General features: G+C 40.8%; 1 protein-coding gene and 1 long non-coding RNA gene across 2 annotated transcripts in view; both read left to right on the forward strand.

Annotated features, from left to right (window-relative positions):
• The first annotated feature begins 963 nt into the window (after window positions 1-963).
• sox4b (SRY-box transcription factor 4b) lies at window positions 964-5,707 on the forward strand. The gene has a single exon (XM_026372917.1). The coding sequence runs from the start codon at window positions 1,608-1,610 to the stop codon at window positions 2,913-2,915; it is 1,308 nt and encodes a 435-aa protein (XP_026228702.1). The 5' UTR covers window positions 964-1,607; the 3' UTR covers window positions 2,916-5,707.
• A 5,336-nt stretch (window positions 5,708-11,043) lies between these two features.
• LOC113171131 overlaps window positions 11,044-23,267 on the forward strand; it is an 86,252-nt gene continuing 74,028 nt past the window's right edge. Inside the window, exons 1-2 of the long non-coding RNA XR_003299677.1 lie at window positions 11,044-11,131; window positions 12,537-12,955. This is a non-coding gene — a long non-coding RNA (uncharacterized LOC113171131). The remainder of the gene's footprint in view (window positions 11,132-12,536; window positions 12,956-23,267) is intronic.

The raw sequence follows: 23,267 nt of genomic DNA on the forward strand, positions 1-23,267 counted from the left end.
GCTCTGCGACGCCATCTAGCGACACCCCGCATTACCCCTGATCTTGTGTGTGTGTGTGTGTGTGTCTGCTGATATCCCTCCTGGTTGCTCCTTTCCGTTTTGTGACCCCTTGCTAATTTTAAAAGCTGCATGAACTTATTTAAGTGGGGTTGATTAGAGTTTTTCAGATACGAGATCATAACTTGGACAAAGTTAAGACCACTTGGGATGGTACTACTGAACAAAATAAAACACATTTTCACTGACAGCAGAGGTAATGATTGTGCCATTAATTGTGTCTACCACCTATATGTTTCTACATAAATTCTATCTTGTTGTGCGTTAATATCTTCCGTGCGTAAAAGTAATACTTGGTGCGCAAAGGCGCAGCGCCAAACCATTTCTCCGTCGGCCGCTCTTATTTGTCCCTCTACACAGAAAGCTGCACTTGATGTCAGTTTAGAGCATTGCGGATGTGTGTTCTCGCACAGGCAGTTTGCACACACACGCACACACACACACACCGCCGCCTGCTTCTCTGCCTCCCTCCTTCTCTTTCCTCTGTCTGGTGTGCTGGTGAGAGGTTGACAAAAGAGACTGCACAACCCCGCCTCGTATGGAGACATGAGGAGGGGTTGAATTCGCGCAGCGTATCCAGCTTGACTTGGAGTCTACTTAGCTTCCAATACAGCTATATGTTAATGGTATACACATGGGCTGGTGGTAAGAGTGGAGAAAAAAAAAGGGGGGGGGGGGGGTCCATAACATAAGCCAGTGTCTCTTTAAAAAAAAAAAAGAAGTTTCTTGTTGTATTCTGGAATGAGGTCAGACACGAGGCTCCTCATTGCACGCGCTGATTATTATTAGATTCAATTTTGGGCCAATCGGCGTCGGAGGGGCGTGAGTTTGGCGCAGAAGCAGGGTAGCGACAGCATCCCATTGGTGGATTTTTATCGCCGTTGTATCTCTGGAAGGGATAAATGCAAGCAAGGGGGGCCGAGACTGGAGGACTGCTTGAAACTCGGCAGTAAGTCTGCAGATGGAAGGTGGACAGTGTAACTCGCTCTAGGTTTCTGGGTTTTTTTTTTTTTTCCTTCCTTCCTTCTCTCTCTCTCTCTCTCCCCTCAGCATGCATGGCTTTTGTTTCTAGGAGAGGGGGAACGAGCTGATGCAGAGAAAAAGCACTTACTTTACACACTGTACTTGAGCGCTTTGTAAGTGCCCGGGCGCACCGTGTGGCACTCAGTCTGCGCTCTGCAGCTGCATAGACTGTGTTCAGCCACCACACGGCTGAATTGATTTTCTAACACAGAAGGAAGAGACTGATAACAGGGTTACCCGGTGGAGAGGGGGCTAAGCTGGCCGTGCTGTTTTAACACACACAGCACCTGGAAATTAAACTTTTTTTTTAATTTGTTTTTTATTTTTTTTACACATCCAGCCTTTTAAAGGCTGCTCTGGACTGAACTGTTCTCATCTCAGGAGTGAATGAACAAAAACTAAACTCAGCTCAAACTGTGAAGAGTGGAGGAAATAGCTGAGTGTGCTTTAAAGTGAATCGCAGGAGCAAGCAGAGAGGGAGAGAAAGAGCACGTACACCGCTCTCCCTCTGCGTGTGACCGGGCAGCATGGTGCAGAAAATGAGCCACACGGAGAGCACCGCCGAGGCGCTGTCCTTTTTCGCCGGGGACTCGAGCGCCGACTCCGGGGCGTGCATGGACCTCGACTCGGCCGCCTCGCCTCTCTCCCCGGGCTCCACGGCTTCCTCGACCTCCGGGCACAAGCTGGGAGACAACCCGGCGTGGTGTAAAACTCCGAGCGGCCACATCAAGAGACCCATGAACGCGTTCATGGTGTGGTCGCAGATAGAGAGGAGGAAGATCATGGAGCAGTCCCCGGACATGCACAACGCGGAGATCTCCAAGAGGCTGGGGAAGCGGTGGAAGCTGCTCAGAGACAGTGACAAGATCCCCTTCATCAGAGAGGCGGAGCGGCTCAGGCTCAAGCACATGGCGGACTATCCCGACTACAAGTACCGGCCGAGGAAGAAGGTAAAATCGAGCGCCTCCAAGCCTGGCAGCAGCGGAGAGAAGGGGGAGAAACTGAACAGTGGCTCGAACAACACCAGCACTAAGACGTCCTCATCATCGAGGAAGAATGGACCCAAATCACCCAGCAGCAGCAAACCCCACAAATCACTTTTCGGGAGCAGCAGCAGCAGCAGCAGCAACAACAACAACAGTAGCACCAAAGCATCACCGTTTGCCTCTGAGCAGCCGTCAGAGCACCACCATCACAACTCTCTGTACAAGTCCAAATCCGTGTCCTCGGCGGCCAAGCAGATAGGGGATGGCAAGAAACCCAAGCGGGTGTACGTGTTCGGGAGCAGCGGGACGAACTTGAGCGTCAGCCCCACGTCCTCCGTCGTGGTCCCGGCCAGTCCGACACTCAGCAGCTCCGCGGACAGCGACCCGCTCAGCCTGTACGAGGACGCGGGCAGCGGCAGGGAGGAGGGAGCCGACTCCCCGGGCAGCAGCAGCAGCAGCAGCAGCAGCAGCAGCAGCAGCAGCAGCAGCAGCCTGGGCGGGTCGTCGGAGCGCCGCGGCGGGCACACGTACAGCAGCCGGCGGGCTTCCTCACCCACTCCCTCCGGCTCCCACTCGTCCGCCTCGTCCCACTCGTCCTCCTCGTCTTCCTCGGAGGACGAGGAGTTCGAGGACGACCTGCTCGACATTAACCCGAGCCCCAGCTTTGACAACATGTCGCTGGGGAGCTTTGGCTCCTCGGTGCTGGACAGGGACTTGGATTTGAACTTTGAGTCCGGCTCGGGGGGGTCCCACTTCGAGTTCCCCGACTACTGCACTCCCGAGGTGAGCGAGATGATCTCCGGGGACTGGCTGGAGTCCACCATATCCAACCTGGTGTTCACGTACTGAGCGGACCAGAGAGGAGGATGGAGAAGCTGAACACGACCACAAAGCGAAACAAGGGTTGCTGGTGCAGCGGCTGTAACAGTTTGCGTTACAAGTGCACCACACCAGTAAAAACCCCACCACCACCAGAAACTAGCCCCTAGTCCCCTCTCGTCCTCAGAGGAGGGAGGCGCAGGTCCGTGAAAAGCTCCACTTTAAAGCGAACCACTTGCTTTTTGTACTTTTCCTTTTTGGACCGCGGGACTTCTTGGTACACGCGTGACGGCGGAGGAGGAGAGAGGGGCGCGCAGAGGGGAGAGACGGGCTGAGCCTCGGTCCAGGACCCGGGCCTCAAAACGAACAACTGAACTGTGATTGATTTTGCACGTTACGCGGTTCCGCCGTTCACTTAATCAATGTTGTTGCTGATTTTAAAGAGACAAAAAAAAAAAAAAAAAAGGGACATTTCACAACTTTTTTTTTTTTTTTTTTTTTTTTTTAACCAATCGCCAAGTGAACTTCACCACTGAATAAGGTACAGACATGGGACTGACTGTCGAGAGCGACGTTTTTATTGTGGTGTGTCACCGAGAGGGATTTAAAAAAAAAAAAAAAAATGAAACCGAGGTGGGTTGATGTTTTTTTTTTTTTTTTTTTTTTTTTTACAAGTCGAATATTTTCTCAAAAGCAAAAAACATGTTAAGCATGATAGCCTACTTTGTTCCTATCTTGTGCTGAGATTTTCTGTGAGACTGTCGAGCAGTTTAAAAACTAGTATTAGGATTATTTAAATGGATAGGTGGCGCTCGCTTCGGTTCCTCTCTCTCTCTCTCTCTCTCTCTCTCTCTCTCTCTCTCTCTCTCTCTCTCTTTTTTTTTTTTTTCTAGAAAAACAAAAACAAAAACAAAAAACAAAAAGGACATTGAAATAATCACCAGCTGTTGTAATTTTTTCAAACTTCAGGATTCAAACGCAATTTCAAATCTGTGCTGAACTTTATACACGTGTTCTCTACGATTCAGGACCAAATTTCTTTGGTGTTAATTTCAGATGATAGCTATAGAGAAATTCTCACCGATTTTTTTTTTTTTCATCCTCTGAGCTTTGTTTTGTACATGTATTCAGATGCCATTTTATATGGGATGTTGTATTTATATACTGGGCCAAGCATTTTCGACTGGATCATTTTTTTTATTTGTCGTACACATGATCTAGTCCGGTTCTTTTTTCGTACACAGTTGTTTGTATGTTTGTGTCTGTCACATTTCCTTCTCAGGCGAAGGGCTAGAGTTTTTAAAACACACAAACTTTTGATTTCTTTTTATATTTAAATGTACACACTTTTGAACACTTAAAAGAGATGAAACAGTTTGATTATTTTCTCAGTGTATTTTTGTACAAATCTATATAGAAAATGGGGGAGTCAACAATCGGTGTGTGTAGCCTACTAATACAGCTGTATTGGATTTCCTAATTTTTAATACCCCTATAGGCTGGTTTTCATGCTGCCTTCAAATGCTCATGGAAAGCTCGTGTATTTTGGACTTGCCCTTTCAAGCGCTTTTGTAAGGCTACTCAGCAAAAAGACAAGACGAGTCTTATGGTGCTTATTGCTTAATTTTATAAATTAAAGGCGCCAACTTACTATTTACTTAAGTGGCCAAGAAGAGGGGATGATATAGGTAAAATCAGGCGTGTAAGTGGTGTTTTAATTCACTAATTTGGCAATATTTGTTTGACTGTGACCATCCAATACTGACAGAGCCTCTTGGATCTTCACTTTCAGAAAATCCCTCACTGTTAGAACAGGTGTGCTGTAGACCTACTTAACTACCCATTTACAAAGTCGTCATTGCAATTTCTCCGACAGCACTTGAAAGCAGCACCAGTCTTTGTATCAGCCTACCTTCTACGTTTACAGTGCCAGTCTGCAGGCTCCTTAAAGACACAGGAACGCATCACTTCTAGAGGCCCTTCCTGTGGACCATGTGGGTCACAAACAGCCTCACTCTCTGAAGCAGCCATTTGTTTTTGCATTTTCCTGTCAGACGTCTTGCCTATGACAACAAATGAGGAGATTGTAGCTTTAAATTTGACTTATTTCTTGATATTTTCATGATCTGATGTCAACATTTGCCAATAAACTACTGGATTTAACAGACTATCAATATAGCAAGCAAACAACAAGAATGATAACATCAAGCATATTCAAATTTCTGACTTGAGTTCCGCAACACCTACTTGTACTGCGTTTCTCATTGTATTTGAATATATAATCTCTTATACTTGTCGGCTAACTATTAGCTAATAATTGTTTTAGTATCTTTATGGCATGGTGAATAGCATTTGTATTTCAGATTCAGGTTATTAGCTGTCGTGTTTTTCAGAAAAAAATGAAAAAATGAGGAAAAACGTGAACTCAACTTTGTATATTTGACTGTATTATAAAGCAAAAAGATTGTGTGTTTATGTATGTTGTTGCTATTGAGGACAGGCACTGTCTAGAACTGCTATCTTTTACACATCCTTACTTATGTTGAAGGTGGTCAGTTCAGGACTCTTTTTTATATATATATGAAAGCATTTTTAAATATATTAACTTTATTTTTCATCCATCCTGTGCAATATGCTGTGTAGAATTATAAGTTACTGTCTCCATGCCATAAACAAGGAACCACCTTTTTCTGAGACTCAGAAAAAGGAGGGCAAACTCATGCCAGCTACATTGTGTCCATTCACTGCCTGTCAGATTGTTGATATAAACTTGTGTACAGAACTTTTTCAAGGAAGGAAATAAATATCAGCTGGAACTGAAACGCTACCACTCTCTTCCTGATTCCCTTTTTTTTTTTTAATCTGTCTGTGGCTGTGAGCAGAAGAAAAAGATCTTAGTTTTCATAACAAGGAAGAAATGTCAGCTCCTAATTATGATCCCCAACTTGTATATTGATTAGTGTGTTTTGGCATTTGACATTGCTGTCATAAGACTAAAAGTTTAAAGCGTTATAATAGAGGTCCATCAAAGCTATTGACTCGTGGTACTACACCAGTTTTAGTAGCTTTTCCGTTTTTATGACAGCACATAATTCAGCTGACAATTCAGACAATTCATAGCAAGGATAACTATTGATTAGTTCCCAGAAGTGGTTAATATTGAATAATTGCCAAGCAGGACTGATAAATGGCTACATTTGGGAAATCCAATCTCAATTGTGGCAACAGTGAACTCTAACCAAGAATCATCTACTGATGATCTACTACTGTTGTGATTTTACTGGTAGAAGGGATCAGATTGGCTTTGGGGACTGCAATGTGAAAATAATAATAATAAAAATGACATATATTAGATAGTTTATTTGTTTAGTTGCTCATTTATTATTCAGTTCTTTGCAAATACATGTATCTATAAACAGAGCTTTATTTCTTTAATATCTCCTAGACTGTTTGGAAATGGCCTCCAGTTAACCTATTATGCTTTTCAGATGTTAACCAATGAACTACGAAAATGCGAGCACTTTCCTTCTCAGTGACAGAGACAGGACTGAGCTTGCTCTCCATCCTACAGAGATGAAATGGAATGGATATACAGTGTAGATATAGATGTAGCAAATCAAGATTATTGTAACTATATAAAGAGATACTTTTAATTCGGCTTTAATGTTTAACCTTGTTAAACCAAGAGTAGAGGAATTCTGACATGAGGCATGAATGTGACATACTGATGATTATATGGCCATATAACATGTCTTACCTCAGAAAGAGGGTCTAAAGGGGTCTAAAGAGGACCAATGGATCTGAGAAACTGTGCTGTGTGCAGTTTTTTTCTGATCCTCAAGGGCTCTCACAAAAGCTTAATTTTATCAGTTTAAACAGTCATTCAATATTGATTTGTGGTTTAAAGAGTAAAAAAAAACATTATGCATTATGCAAAATCATTTTATTACTGCATGGAAAAAGCAAAGAGACTAGTGTCACTTGCAATAAAGAAAAAAAAAATATATAAAAAGCAAACCAAAGCAGTTAACAGATCAGATTATACATCACAACAAGGGGCCACTATCAATGCATTTACACAAAGTGTCTCGAAGTCTTACCATGTTTCTTATGAATATGTTTCTTGAATAGTTAATTATGTTGCCTAGGCTGCACACATAAATTCCTATCGAATGAAATGTTACCCATTTACATTTATACAAGCTACATACATTCCGAAGCCATGTTTCATTTGCTGAATGATAAGAAATAGATGTAATAATTGTGTTTATTGCATAATGCACATGTATTAGTTCAAATGTTGATCCCAAAAAAGCTGACGTTCTGTTCTGGTCTATCCTAGCATGTTGTGCTGTCTGCTGGCTGTCTGGTGTTCAGACAGTCATGATTTCCCTCCCCCCTCTCCCAGACTTGTCTTGTGGGGGATGGGCTGGTTTAGCAGCAGTCAGCCAAGGGCCCTCCAGCCTAGCTGACAAGCATGTCTGTCTCCTTTATGTGTGTGTGTGTCTTTTTTGTGTGTGTGTGTGTGTGTGTGTGTGGGTGTGTTTGTGCACACGTGGTTTAAAATCTGTGCATAAAATTAATCCACAGTACATGGCTATTTAAACACTAACCATGGCTAAACCGAACATCGATCTACCAAAAACGGCTGGATAGTGGAGTGGTAACATCACTTCCCTCCATGTGGCAGACCGGGGTTCAAATCGTGGCTCCAGTAGGGGTCCAGTAGAGACAAGACCTCTTTCTGCTTACCCTGCCTTTGGCTTGTATCTCACTTGTAAGTCACTTACGATAAAAGTGTCTGCCTCTGTCTACTTGTACATCATAAACTCTTGGCGAAGAACTTTTGTTGTTCTTTGTCTTCCACTAGGGCAACATTAGTATTAAAATAAAAATAAAATACGCTAACATGAAACATCCTCTACATTGACACTTTCAAGGAATATTCAGCATGCAGTAAGTATTTGAGGTTGCTTTCACACTATTCTGTTCTATTATATTGCGTTAGTTGTGTGAAATTACTATAAAAGTGGCACAGCTGCTTGTGTAGCCTATTTTAATATAGCTGTAGTGTTGACTATGTGAAGCCATGATGTATTTTATGTATGTAAACACCAGTAGTAATTAATGTTTGTAGCATTATGCATTTTTATTCCGTATTGGGATTCAAAATCATTGTAATATAGCATGACTTTAAATAAATGCTTTTATAAAACCTTTAAATGGGCACTCCTGTTAATGTCAAATGAGTTTCACTGTCTGTGTGTCTGAGTAGGTAATTAGCAGGACTTTAATTATGTAGGATACTTCTATTCAGGCGCACTGCTAATATCTGGAGTTCCTCTGAGAGCCATTCTTGGGCCCCTGCTATTAACCACTTACGTGCTGCTACTGGGTCACACTATTATGAATCAGTTACTAAACGCTACGCTGTGCGTAGGTGACACATAATTATATATCTATTTGAATACTAATGACACAAATTAATTAAAGAACATTTATGGCAGATACTAACAAATGCATGGTATCATTCTACATCTAAACTCATTTGACCATAGGTCCAGACGCCTCCCACAATGACATTTGCTCCTACCTTAATACCTTTTCATTCTCACTCTTACCTTCTTATCTCAACTTTAACAAATATATTATTTATTTATTTATTTTTTGTTTTATAAAAATGTAATGTCAAAAGCAGATTCACTTTATTCACTGTCTTGTGTACAGGAGTCATTCTTGGTTTGACAGAAGAGGAGGTAAAGACACAAACTGCTCTGTAATAAAAGCAGCACTCCTCTTACATTTGCTGATCTAAAGAAAAGAGCAGTGTGCACTGTTGCAGCATCAAACCAAACTGCAGATATGCATTTTTATCACAGCTTAATTGGCTGCGTGTAACTACCAAACTCATAATCTAAACTTCTAAACCAGTCATTCCAGCTTGGAATGCATTTTGGAAAACTGATAAAAATGCACCATGGAAGGAGATAATATCATCAATATGTCGTATAATCTTCTAAATTTCCTAATAGCTCCAGCCCTTCTGTGTGTGTTTTAAGCTCCTCTAAGCTGTATGTAGTTCCCGTTCAGTTTGCAGTCTCATGCGTGGCTCAGCTGACTTTTCAGCTGGAGGTATGCAGACAGTAGCCAGGGCAGAGCAGAGTGGAGCAGAACAGGCTGACTGCTGGAGTCAGTGGCCCAGTAAAACCACAGCAGGGGGGCAAAAGAGCTCTGCTGGAGGGGGCGAGAGGGATATGACTATATTTCTATCTTTGCCTTGCTGTTTACCTAGCTGCCTCATCTTCAACCCAGAGGAGGTGGATGGTACTGTGGAACTGGTGATCATGGGGGTACAGCTGGTTCTCGCCTTCACTTTTTATGATGCATTTTTAAAACTTATTTTCTGTTGTTTTCAATTCCCACAGATTTTCTTTCGAGAAGTAGCGTTCCTTTTGTATTATTCATCCCTATCTGTCTGGCAGAGCAACGAAGAACACAGTGGTGGTGGTGGTGGTGTCCAATTGTCTTTAGTTTCTAGTCTCTGCTTGACTAGCTCTGTCTGCTTTCACATTAACAGTAACACCACACAAGTTGCTGTTTGTTTGTCTCATTTGTTTTCAGGACCTGAGTGATGCTTCCTGTGTGTCTCTCTACCTTTCCTGTCTGCCAAAGGAGCTATCTCTCCTTCGGGTGAAAGTGCAGTACACCACACAGTCGCAGGTTTATGCGTGTACCATATTCCTTCCATTATTTAATGATAGATTGAATTGTGCCCCAAAGCATGATCAGTGCTTGAATCTATCCCCTGACTTTCCCTTTTCAATAACCTTTTCACAGTCTCTTGAAGGTTTAGTTTAGTCTTTAGGGTGTAGTTTCAGGACAGAATACTGGTCCACCAACAATCCTTGCCAGACATTAAGTGCAATAATATGGTCTGTATTTGTGTGACGATTTAGAGGGTGAATAATCACGTATTATTCCTTTCCTTATTTTCATAGTTTTAATTAATTCAGATGACTTCGTACAGAACTGTTTTCAGTTCACCATAACAAAAGAGTCATTTTCTGTTTTTTTTCTTTGCCAGAAAAGTCAAACTAAATAATTCAATGTAAAAATAAAGAAATAAATAAAAAGGGAAAACATTCAAGGGGCTGAATACTTTTCATATAGGCACTGTAATGAGTTCATGTTCGTAATTAACTTGTTAATAATAGTCTTGACTGATAATTAAAACTGAGTAATAGTAAAAGACTAGTTCATAAAGCTACCAAATATGGTCAAACATGTTTGAACAATTAATCTGTTTATACAGAATCAAATTAAGAGAGTACAAAAAAGTAATTAAATAGTGCTAGTGTTTATCATAAAACACTGTATATAATAATAACATAAAATTGAAAATCAAATGTAATCAAATCAAATGAAAGAGTCAGAATTAATAAACCTATTGATTCCAAGTGATGCTTTTCAGTTAAGAAGGTTTTCACCTCCGTCACCAACATCATCAGTTGCATCCACGTGCTGCTCTGTGCATTACAAAACAATGAGACCTTTTCTTTTGTCTCTTTCTTTGTTCCATGCTGCTGCTGTCCAGACACAACAGTAGTCTCCCAGCGGTGCTTTCAGGAAAAGTTTTTGTCAGACGGCCTGTGCAATGTATATGCAAACACTGAGAGTGAAAAAGACAAGAGGAGGGGGGGAAAAAAGGAAAAGAAAGCAGTGAGTGTTACTAGTTAAGTAAAGTTTCACTTGCAGTGGTCACAAGAGAGAAAAAGAGAGAGAGAGAGAGTTGTCAAAGGGAAGAAGCTGCAAGATGCTGACAGGTGGCAAAGACTGAGTTAACAAATACTGTACATTAATACCACAGTAAAATAATGAATGAGATCCATCAATAAAAACAATGAAATATAATGTTAAAATCACAACAAGCTGACAATTAGTGGAGTGAGCTCAAATAGAAAAGATAAATTAACACATATATTGAATCCCTCACTAAACAATGAACTCTCCTGTTTCCCAGCAGCTCAATCACACTCGTCCCGTCTATATTGTTGTGTGCATAGTTGTTTGACTTTGAGAGGGCGGGACTCTTTGGAGAGCGAAATGAACTAGGCGCGGCCAAAAGGAGCCCCATCCATCTATCACACGTGTAGACAAAGGGGGACTCCACAACACAAAGCTGGATGTGCCCTCTCAAACTTTTTCAACGAGGCACCGCGACGCGCACAAAGCAAACCAGCCCCCAGGTGAGTTGTCTCCGGGGCGGGATACGACCTCCGCTCGCATCCCTGGAGCGATTTTGGGATTTCTTTCCAGTAAAAAGTTGCTGCTGTAGATGGTGCGTCAGCGCTCAAACTTGAACACAAACAAGAGAGAGAGGGAGAGAGACCTAGAGGAACAGCGGCAGCGGGGGAGAGAGAGCGATAGGAGCGGTCCCCTTTTCCTTTGTCTGATGCGGGGCGCTTTGAGGAGAGAAGTTGAGGGGATGCTGAGGCACGCATCTTCATTACGCTCAGCAGTACTCAATATATGACACTTAGAATTAATTGACAGTCAGCTTTAACGAAGAGGAGATGGAGTTTGTAGTGTTGCCGTATTTTTTTGTCTCCTGGGGATGTTGCGACGCGCAAGACAAAGCAGCTGCCTGTCACAAGTTTGCGGAGAAAGGACCCTCTACGCACGATGGAGAGAAGACAAAGTAATTCATATTAGTTCATAAATAGTTTGTGAATAGTTTTTTTCCTCTTGCAGTAGTTTTATTTCAGTGGTGATCGTGGCGTTGCGAAGTTGCCAGTGCACCGTGGGAATTCAGAACAATGCAATCAGGTGTAAAGTCTCCAAGAAACTGAACGATGGCACAAAAATTCAACTTGTTGCACGAATTAGCAGCAATGTTCGGAGGCAACGAGATGGCACGAGGTGAACCCCTAATACCTTAACTCGAGAATCACAAAGAAACTTGTGATAGTTTATTGGAAGGACAGCAACAGGTATAAGTCGCTGCAGCTTCTTTGTTACAGTAAAGGCTCCTTTGTTCTCAGTCCATACAAAGAACACACAGAAAGGAGCGCAGATCCACATGGAAAGCACTTTTCTGAACGCTTCAAGTAATTTTCACGGAGTATAAATTATTTTCAATTTAGTTGTTTAGTTCCCAAAACTCGGATAAGCCTTTATTTCTTTTTTTTTTTTTCTTTTAAAAATGATAAACCCCGCCGGAGGGACCTCAAGGCAAACAGTGAACTCAAATGAGTTAAAAAAACAAAAAAACAAAAAAACTTTGGAATTGATTTTCATTTGTTTTTTAAATTATACACAACAAATGGAGTTGATATGATTTTTAAAAACTTGAAGTATGTGAAGGTGTGGCCAAACAACTTGTTTGAATTTGCTGCATTCCATTGTACAGTGGCCCTACCCTTCAACTTTTTATTAAGCAACACAGAAGGCAATTAGCAGCTGCATGATTGATTGTTATTTCACACAAACTGAAGTTTGTGTCTTGTAAAATGTGTGTGTGTGTTTGTTTATAACCTTTTCAACTCATTTTCAAACTTTTGCTCAACTTACCACACTAATACTGTTCATAGATTGTTGGTTAACCTGATCGTGTTATGTGTCATTTATTTTCTTTTTGTATTTTCTTTTCAGTCAACCAGTTTGAAGCATAAAGCACATTTGCTGCGGAGACATTTGGATTTCTTTTTTTTTTTTTTACACCAGATCAACCAGCAAAGCGTTTTCTCCTGGAAGTAAATATATGTGGGAATCAAACGGAAGATGTACAGCGTCACCTTTCAAGTGGATTTTAAAACGAAGACGAAGATGGGGATTAGGAGACTATTCAGCTTTCTTTTGGAGAAGGTGACAACTCATCTCGTAAGGATTTAAACTTCAGCAGTCGCAGTGCCAGGAGGGATGCATTATAGGCACACTTGGAAATCTGAAACTTATGAAGACACTTTTGAGGATTACAAAAATGAGTAGTGTCTCCAAAAGACATATGCCAGCCCAGAGTCTCTGGAATAGCAGGATATTGCATTTCTGATCCTTCCTGGCCTTCTGCATGGGTAGGTAATATTACTTTGTTCTGGGATGTGGCACTTGTTCAGCCACTTGATTGCAGGGATGACAGAGGTGTTTACCCTCCTACACACTGCAACACACACATTACCTACACGGATATTCCTCCTATACTATAACGTTTGAGTTAGCCTATACAATGCACACTTGCCAAACTGTATATGATATCAAAGTTGATTTAGGTACAAGCAAAAAGTCTATTTAGAGATTTATAAAAAAAAACTATCCCAAAAGACGTGGATATGTCATTCGTTAGCCTTTCTTAAAATGTCACTGTAAAGAGTTTGGACAATAACTGAGAGAGAGACATGAGAAACATTTTTATATAACCTGATGAGATTGGAAATTGGACAGCACAACTTCAAGGCTTGACTCTTCACACTTGTGCCATGCACTTTAATACACAGTGAACCAATTAATTATAGAGCATGTACATATTTTATAAGTATGCTTTAAGTATGCACCTTGCGAAAACAAAGTGAAATGCCTAATCAGATATTGTTGTTGCAACTTTGTTGTGTTGTATGCAACGATTTTGCTTCTGTAGACTTGACTGAAGTTATCCAGTGCAGTCTGATGGGCCAAATGCTTTTGTCCATAATCAGTTCATGTGTTTCACTTGCTTTGAGATGCTCTGTGATGTCAGTGTTTGGTGTACAACTGTGTCGCTGTTGCGTAAATTGCCTTATAATCTTTGCCGCGAGTCCTCCAACCCTAAAGCCCATCTAGATTGTTTATTCCTACCCTCTCCTACGAGGTATATAAGCAGTTGTTGTTAGATCGTCCATATGCCGGGAATGAAGCATCTTCTGAAATTCCACAACTCTTAACACCACAATGTCGTCTTTTACAATAGCACCATGATTGTGGGTAGCGAAACATTTTCACCCTAAACAGTCAAAATTGTTGGATTACAACAAACTGCTTTATTTGTTTTTAGGCACAAAGACATCTGGATTGGTTTAGTCACTAAATAAACATGGTTAGGGTTAGTGAAAATGTTGAATGTTTGCTTTAAAAAGTACCGCTCTTTAACGTCATATGATGTTTGTCACATAACGTGCATCACATGATTGTTTACAATAACACCAGCAGACAGTTTTTTCACACTGGACTTCTGATTTGAATCTCCTGTGCTTTGTTGACCCATCCTTACAAGTACAAGTGACCCATATAGTCATTTTTTACACGAGGACAGTTCAATCTGTGGTATGCCTGCTGCTTGTTTTCTAAGCTGCAGTTTAACAAACTATTCTTCGAACCTTTCAGTTCAGTAGGGGGACAGGGCCAGAGAGAGCACACTCGAGTTTGAGATTTGCATCAAATTTGAATTGTGCCTGTAATTATGCAGCGATTCCTTTAGACAAGCCTGTTAAATGTTGGGGGGGAAAGAGATGTCTTTCTTAACCTGAGTGTGAGGGAGTGGATGAAAGCTGGACTCACTCCTTTCACTGATCAATGATGTCATTGAGAACCAATGACAGCATGCAGTGGTACTTGTCAGAATCCAGGCTCCACCTCCAGCGTCTTTGTGCATGGCAGCCCACATGGTCCTGCCGCATCACATTTTCACCATGCGTTCTCTGCTGCAGAGAGAGGCAGGGGGACAGATGTTGCCCTTGGCTGTGTGCTTTGATGTTAATGCACCATGTCTGCTCAGAAATAACTTGTTTATCACTGTAAGCATATGCAAGAAACAATTTCGAGGGTGAGGAGACATGACATTTCTTTGTTTACATTGATGATGAGCTGTAAATGAATTAAGATGAATAAATAATAACAGATCACCTGGACAATTACCTCTATTCAGCTAAAACCTCACATCAAACTCATAATCTGACAAATATGCAACGTAGAACTGTGCAATGATTTACCTGCAGTTGTTGACAGTAGAGCTTTTAATACTCGGGAACAGCTGCACTTACCAGCTTCCACCTCCGCTCGTGGAGCAGGCTTCGGTCACAGCCTGAAATGATGAGATCAGTGGGGATGTGGGTCAGACAACACTGTGGCACGCAGGTGGGACAGATATAGGTCAGTGGCAGAGTATGGGTGCTCATGAGTCATGAATCCACAGCAAGTAGGGACAGTGGATGCAAGAGAGAGCTAAAAGTTGATTAAGCCTTTAAATATTGAGTCTCATCTTGACATGAATTATGTATTTGTAGCTTTATTTTGTTACAAATGATGATACAATATGTAAATGCTCTACAGATTAAGCCCTGCTTGTGATGTTTGGAGCTACACCTATTCTGCTCTACTATTCACCTGATATGGATTGGATATGGACCTGGATTGTAGTGTGCAGGTTCAGCCCTGCAGCCAGTCAATGAACTTGTGAGTAGAACACAAACATCAAGTTAAGCATTACAAATCATTATGACAGGCTCAGCACTGAGCTCTTGATCGGGCACTGCACGAACATGGTTTCCGCTACAATACAGTATACGCCACTGCGTGTTGCATAATTGCATTGAATGTGTACAATGCTACTGCACATTGTGAGAACACACTTTTTACCATATAGACACCCCACTGGGAGTTTTTCAACTTAATCCACTGAGGCATATGAGACAGCTTAAGCATGGCAATCTGTGCCATGTTCCAGCTCTGAAGTCTCAATATCATACCAAGAATGCCAATTAAAAAGAATTTGCATATGTCTCAATTCAGTGAATCTGCAAACCCATAATCTCTCACCAATCTGTATTTGTTATTACGCTAATATAAAGTGCATAGCAAAGTATAGCAAAGTATTGTACCTTAGTGACACCGATCCTATGGACGTGTGTGATTAAATTTGCATTATTGTTAGCTATTTATAACACCATTTAATTCAACATACCCATGAACTGGACTGACACTGGAAAGTGCATTAAACTAGAATACAACATTAGGCTAAGAATAATCACTAACATAAGCCTAATTCTGTCTGACACCCTGCGGTCAGCATAAGGGAAGCTATCAAGTTTAGTTTGACCACTGATTGCATGTAGCTTGTGGGTGCTAGTCCGCTATTGAAATCACTATAATACATTATAATACATTCAAGTGAATACACTTGATATTTTGTGGTTCATGACAATAAATACCAGTTATGGCTCAGTCTGTTTTTGCAGCATTTGATACTGACTCATGGAACATTGCTGACCCACTCCTGCAGATGTTTACGCTGTGTCCTTTATTGGATTCACAGCATTTTTCATTCTGAAATGTAATTTTTGATGTTCTGATACAAGCGCTGACAGATGGACAAATACGTCTGGAGCCGGATCTTCAAAGCGGAACAGCCACTTGAACAGATTTAGTTTGAGCAGCTTGATTAAGATGTGAAATAATTCCAAACAGTAGTACCGATAATTCTGCTTAATTTTCCAGCTGCATTTTTCTTGATGTTCCCTTTGTGCATATCAGTGAGTCATAAAGAGCTCTTCACTGTTGGTAGAGTACTGTAAATTACAGGGCAGTAAAACATTACCCACCATTACTAATTGTGACGACAGTCCTAATTCTCCAAGCTACAGGCACTCTGTGGTCATCCTGTTGCAAACTATCAGAGCTTAGTCTTACCACTCAGTGCCTGTAGCCGTGAGATAAGTTAACATGCTCTGCAGGCATGCTAATACATACCCGCACTGGGGGACAGGAATAAATTATTTCTTTATGACTGCGCATGAGGCAGAGTGTCTGCAGGAGGAGGGGGTGAGATAGAGAGGGAACACAGGGAGATGAAGCATGGAAGAAATGCACGGGGGTAGATGATGGGCAGCAAAGGAAAGAGGACAAGTGAGAAAGCAAGGTGAAAATATGACACACTGAGAGGAATAGAGAAAATTGCAAGAAAGAGAGATGAAAAGGACAAAACTAAGATGATAGGCAGCTTTCTAGTGCTCCTTATATCTGTTTCTCCTCAGTGTCTAGTAATTCTGCTCCCACCACAGAGTGAAGTAGAGATTTTATTTCTGACGGGGACTGAGTTTATGAGAAAAAAAAAAAAAAAAACCCTTCCTTATTCAATACAATAGCTTTTCACAGATAAGTAACATTTGAAGCCATAAGCTTAGGAATAACAGGGTTTGCTTTTGAGAAATAACAGCCGTTCAAATGAATTTTGCAGCTTTGACCTGCAAACCGTTCACCCTGCATGTACCATTGTCTGACCTTTGAAATATCCACATCATGCAGTGCAAATCTGCTGGTGTGCGATGTTAGATAATGGGGCAATGAGTGAAATAGAAGTCACTGTTACTGATAGTTTTGCTGTCGAAAAGCAGCGATACAGAGATGATTTTTAAAAGCTACTTTCCGCTGAGGGGAAACGAGGACAAGACACTACTTGTAGAATGCTATGTAGTTATTTTATGTCGTGATTTAAATGTTCATATGTCGTTTAATGCTACTATAGGATCATACTTTTGCTGCTTGCTGCACATTTGCCCTCTGTTTTTTTTTTTTATTGAAGTCAAAACCAAATTGCAGACAATAAGGATGATAAACCAGTTGGAAAACACATAAACATAAGAGTCAATAAATCTTAGTCAGTAAATCAAAGTGCGAGAGAGATCACATGGTGTGTTGCACGACAGGTCTTATTGCTCCTGAAGATATTGCATTTTACTCCTCCTGTCGTTCTAGTATATATATATAGGGACACAATTACCAATAGCAGCTTTAACCAGCTGTCTGTCTATCTATTACAGGTCAGCGTAACTACCTCCATAAATGCACAGCATGTCTCTGTCTGGGAATGGACTGATAATCTCTCTAAAGACTGGGGTTTTATCAAGGCCAAATCTGTTCCTCACACACATAAACACGCACACACACACACACACACACAAGGACAGGCACACAGCAGGGATACCCACATGGGAACACACAGTCACACCAAACGATAGGCTTGACTGTTAGGCAGACAAATACACATGTAAAGATCAGGATTTTATCACAGACAAATCTGTTATTGTCTGGTAGTTAGGAGATTATGAAGCAGTCATTTTATAGACACAAACCCAGACACACACACATGCTTACGTGTCATTAGAGGATGAACACGGGATTCTCTGCTAAGGTGATATCAGTGCTGGTGGGATTGATACTGTGATTGGCTGCGGTTGATATGAGAGTCACTCAGTAAATCATTTTGACAACTTTGATTGTACGCACTTGTTTTTACACTACACTTTTAATACAGCTCTTTTTTTATTCATCGTCAGTCCAGCATTGTGTCTTTTTCTCATATTATTTTTTACAGCATTACAGATTACAGATTGTACGCTGATGGTTGTTTAATTACTCTTTTGTTCAGATATAATTGCTGTCTTTGCCAGTGGCAATCCTAGAATCTGTTGGGGCCTAGGCAAAAATTCAAAAGGGGGATCCTTCAACCAGCGTTTATCACCAATAATATGAGCTTAACAAAACAAATGTATCAAAACTATATATTATCATAAATAACGGATAGAGGACATGGTACATGTTATGAATTTAATTCACTTTTTTCAGCCACAAATACAAACACACTGACAGGGTGCTTGGTCTTCCTTGACACTGTATCTTTCTGGTCAAGACAGGCAGGAGATCGAGTGCCTGTTGTTCCACTGGAGGTGGATGTTGATTGTACTGATATGACCAAAAACTAAACATGGCATATCATGACAGAAGGAATCTTTAGATTGCAATGCATATACAGTATAATCAAATTAAAAGTGGACCACTGACCTTACAGTCACCATTACCAGCGTTTGAATAAGGCACCTCTAAATGCTGAAAGAGAGATCAGTGATATATTAGTTTAGACTATAGAACTGTAACACATTAAAACTGTCAATTTAAGATGCCCTTACATCATAGAATTATAAGATAAGATAACATTGCAGTTGGCACCTGTGATCTTAGCCAAAGCTAATTGTCTAATTCTATTTTTCATCTTTAGTCTTATACAGGTGTAAAAAAACATTTTTAAGCTATGTACTAAATGGCAGCTTCTCATTGATGCTTTTGCAAATATTGCGCTTTGATAAATGTGTGGCGAACGGTCCATTACATCAACATCAACGTAGAACTGTGCAAATAAAAGACATTTGTTGGCATATTTCAGTTTCACCTTTTGTCTTTTTTTGATAACGCTGTAGAACCTTTTTTTCTGCCATATTTACCAAGGAGCGTTGACCTAGTGACTTATCAGCCTAATTGATTTGACATCTGTCTCAAGATAATTTAGCCGCAGCAGTGACAGATAACAGTGAGGGAAGAAAAGCAGGCCTTCGGCGCTGGGATATAGACAGCCGAACGGCCAGTGATGAAGACCACAATTAGCGAATGGCCTGACTGTCATCTGTGCTGGGTGTTCAGTTTTATGAGAGTAAATTACCTGGCTATGATGCTGTTCTTCTCTGTACATGCATATCGCTTGTCCCAGAGTGGGAGAACTGAGAGGAAAACTCAACTTTGCAACACCAATAATAAATGTAGTACATTCACTCAAAAAATATGTTGTATCACAACAAAATCCATTAAGTGATGAAAAATGTAATCTGTGCAGTTTGGAAAATGTTTTTTAAAACACAGGATAGTTTTATGATACCAACCATATAATTCTTCCCTCCAAGAGCTTGTAAATTTGATATTCTAATGTCCTCCTAGTATAATGCTAATCCATGACTATTTGAGGGCTTAGAGCTAGTTTCGTGGAGGTATCCTGATGTGCTACAATGTTGTTAGGTGACTTATCAGTATTAAACATGAAACATTTAATACCTGAAATAATATCTTTTTGTGTTCTTGATGTGATGCTGTTTACTATGCTTGCCATGGTTAGGGGCAGCGATAGTCAAGCAGTCTAATCCAAAAATGTTATCGTGTGTCATATCTTTTCTTTTGCCACGTAACACCTTGTCTGGACTGTGTATTATGGTTCAGTAGTCCTAAACCATATCTGTTTTGATGGAGATATCTTTGAGCGTAGCTGGGTGTGGTATGATATATCAGATTAGGTCCTGTAGCACTAGCTGAGATGTAAGACTTGCCCCAACTGCCCCACTCTCTTCCTTTATGGACATATCACAACCCTTTCATCTGTTGCGCATGCATAGAAACAGCTCAGCATCCAGGAATGGGACCTTTGCCTACATCACATATAAACAGCTTTTGATAGCAGCTTGTCAGAAACACCATGTCTACTCGAGCGGGATTACATTAATAAATGTTAATATATGCTGCTTAAATTCTTTGTTGTCAGTAGTATTCTTCAAGTTTAGTATAAAGGTTATACTTGGCTATGTAGAGGTGTATGTAAGTGCTTGTTATGAGAAGTTATGAAATTTTAAAATAGATCAAATCAACTCTTCCAGAGGCTAAAGCACATATGAGAAAAAAAACCCCAATTAGGCTCAGCTCTCATTTACATAAGATATATCTGCATTATCTCTATGCTGTAAGATGACTCAAAATGATCATGCACAATTTTCTAACTCTGGTGTGATCTGCATCAGAGATCAGTCATATGCGGGAGTTTAGGTGTGCCATTTATGAATACAGTGTGCTTTCAATTGGTAAGAAGCCTCAGTCAAAACTGTAACCCTAACCCTGTCAAAACACAGACCATCCCCTGTAAATATATTCTATAGCTCCAAACCACAACAAAAGTCCTCTCAAGGTACTTTACAGTGTAAGGTTTAAGATATTGCAGAATATAACTACTGTATACACAGACAGTGGAGAGGAAAGACGTCCAGCAGAACCAGGCTCAGGGCCATCAGAGAGGCCAGTTTAAGGTGTGCAGCGTACATCAGAATCTGTAAATGAAATTGAAGCAGCTGATTCATTCTTGTTACAATATACAGTAGAATATAAAATAACTTATTAGACCAATAAAGTTGGTTTATTATAAAATACATTAAAAAAAAATTAAACCTTTAAAGATAAAACAAGGAATGAAGAATGAGCTTATTTTGATGTATTTTGTTGGCGAGTGAGGCTTTTGGAGAGGAGATGATCTGCTGAGGTGCATGTTTGTAATGCAGACGGTGTGAAGAGTTTTGAAAAAGTAGTTTCAGTATTGACCAATGCTTGTTAGCGATTGAAAAAAAAAATGTAACGTGAAAAGTTGGATTTCCTGGAGGCAGATTATGCCTCAGACTATAAAAGCTTCCCATAAGAGTATCTGCATTGACACGATTTTCCAGTCCAGTGCGAGGCATAATCTGAGTGCCTGGAAATGGGATGAATAAACCCAAGTAATTGCCCCGCTCTCAATAATGCAGTAGTTTCCTGCTGGATACCAATGGATAAAAGCCCAATTTCATATAAAACATGACCCACACACAGCCGTTAAGTAGGAGTTTACATTTAATTTGAAAGCTATTTAAAATAATGGGCGCACCTTTTAAAATAAATATTAATGTCATTTAGCATGTGGCAAGCTAACTAATATCTTATTTCTTGCAGTTATACCCCACTAATGTGAGCTTGTCTCATTTGTATGAGGTCAAAACATTTCTAGATTGCAACTTTAAGTCTTTTTCATAGACAAAATAAACGATTCAGTGGAGAATAAAGGCTGACATGTTTCTTTTCAGGTCTTTTCATAGGAGGTCACTGCGTAATCTCTGGTGGGAATATGGCTGAATAAGGCCAAGTCATGCCCTGCTCTTATTATTATGCATCTAATAACTATGCGTCAGCCAGTAGCTATTCTGTACTATGCTGTGTGCCGGTGCCAGTTCACAAGGTCAAACTCATGGTACTTTTAAATGTTCTTGCAGAATAAATTTTGATTCTGACTCCAACTGTTTGTACTCTACTCTGTGTGTGTGTGACTTGCTGACAATGTTAGGCACTGAAGTTATCACACGTACACACGCATGCTGAGCCACACACGGTGCTTGGTGCACAGCCTGTAGCAATGTTCACAACACCTTAACATTAAGCTGCTGTTCTTATTAAGACGAACCGCCCAGTACTGAATCAGGCTGGACACAAATTTCTTTTCAGACAAAGTCAGGGCTTGATCTCTGGCTGGGAAATCAGCTGAGTGAGCGTGAGTCATGCTTTCAATTATGCATCGGCCTTTTAGCCTGTGCATTTTGACAGACAAGCAGCGTTCACATAGCTGTTAGAGGCTGGATTTACAAGTGACCCTGTAATCTGTGGGCATGTTTCCATCAGAAATTGAACCAGTTCCATTACATAAAGACGTACTGCTGTGTTAATTATTACTAATGAAGTTGTTTAGTTTGCAAATGGAGACTCCTCAGGTAACCATCTCTATCCCACTTGCGTAAGTGCTCTAGTAGAAATAAGTTACGTTCTGCCTAATAACTTGTTAACAGAACTAATTTGCTCTCTTTCCAAATTGTCGTGGCACCATGTAAACATCCTAATTGGCCTAGAGGGAATTAAGAGTGTTTAGCTTAACCAAATATTCCATGAATGTGACTCATTTAGATTTACTCCAATGTACCTGCTTTCTCATCACCACCTCAAACAGCCCATGAACCTGACTGGTCTGATTCTGGCTAAAATTAAATTGAGCTTTTTGTTTTTTTTTTTGAATATTCTTGCATGTACAAAGTTAATCCCTGTGCACCAGTCAGACTACTTATCATTTGGGTGAGGTAGATAATCCATTTTCATCCTCGGCAGAGTGCACATGTGAGAGTTTAAGTGTTTAATATGCATCAGTGATTCTGTCTTCAGTTGTAAGTCTCTATTTTTCCTGCTGTTTTTGTGTGTGCATGCCAGTCTCTGTGCTGCTGCTGCTGCTGCTGTTTGTATGCAGATACGAAGCTGTTGTACCAGCTCCTTAGTAAGCTCTCTGATGTCCTCAGCTGTGTGTGGTAATGAGAGCTGCTGACACAGTGAACTGTGGCCACTCAGACAAGCTTGCAGACAAAAAAAAAAAAAAAAAAAACGCTCGCAAATGTGTTTACTCTGTCGCTCCGACACTCTCTCCTTCCCTTCCCCTCCTGTTTGCCCCCACATCGCTCCTCCTCCTAATTTATTCCATCTTTATTTCCCCCTGGCCTTCCCTTCCTCTCTGCCTCTTTATCTCTTTCTCTGACTTAATTTTCATGTCTGATTTTCTCTGTCACACAGAAGCACAATAAGATGCTCGGGTGCCACAATAGACAGCGAGAGCAATGAGCCAGCCTCCTCTTCAGTTCACCGCCAGTTCACTCGGCTGCACGCTGACTGAAGTGATGCTAGACACAAATGCAAATTTGACAGTGACAGCAGCACTGTCAGCCGCAAATGTTAACATAACTCTTCAAAACTTCAGCTACTAATTTGCATCAA

The sequence above is a fragment of the Anabas testudineus genome, chromosome 16 (assembly GCF_900324465.2).
Source record: "Anabas testudineus chromosome 16, fAnaTes1.2, whole genome shotgun sequence".
NCBI classification, from domain to species: domain Eukaryota; kingdom Metazoa; phylum Chordata; class Actinopteri; order Anabantiformes; family Anabantidae; genus Anabas; species Anabas testudineus.

Coding starts and splice junctions, on each gene's coding strand:
- sox4b (XM_026372917.1), top strand. CDS start 1,608: ATGGTGCAGAAAATGAGCCACACGGAGAGCACCGCCGAGGCGCTGTCC.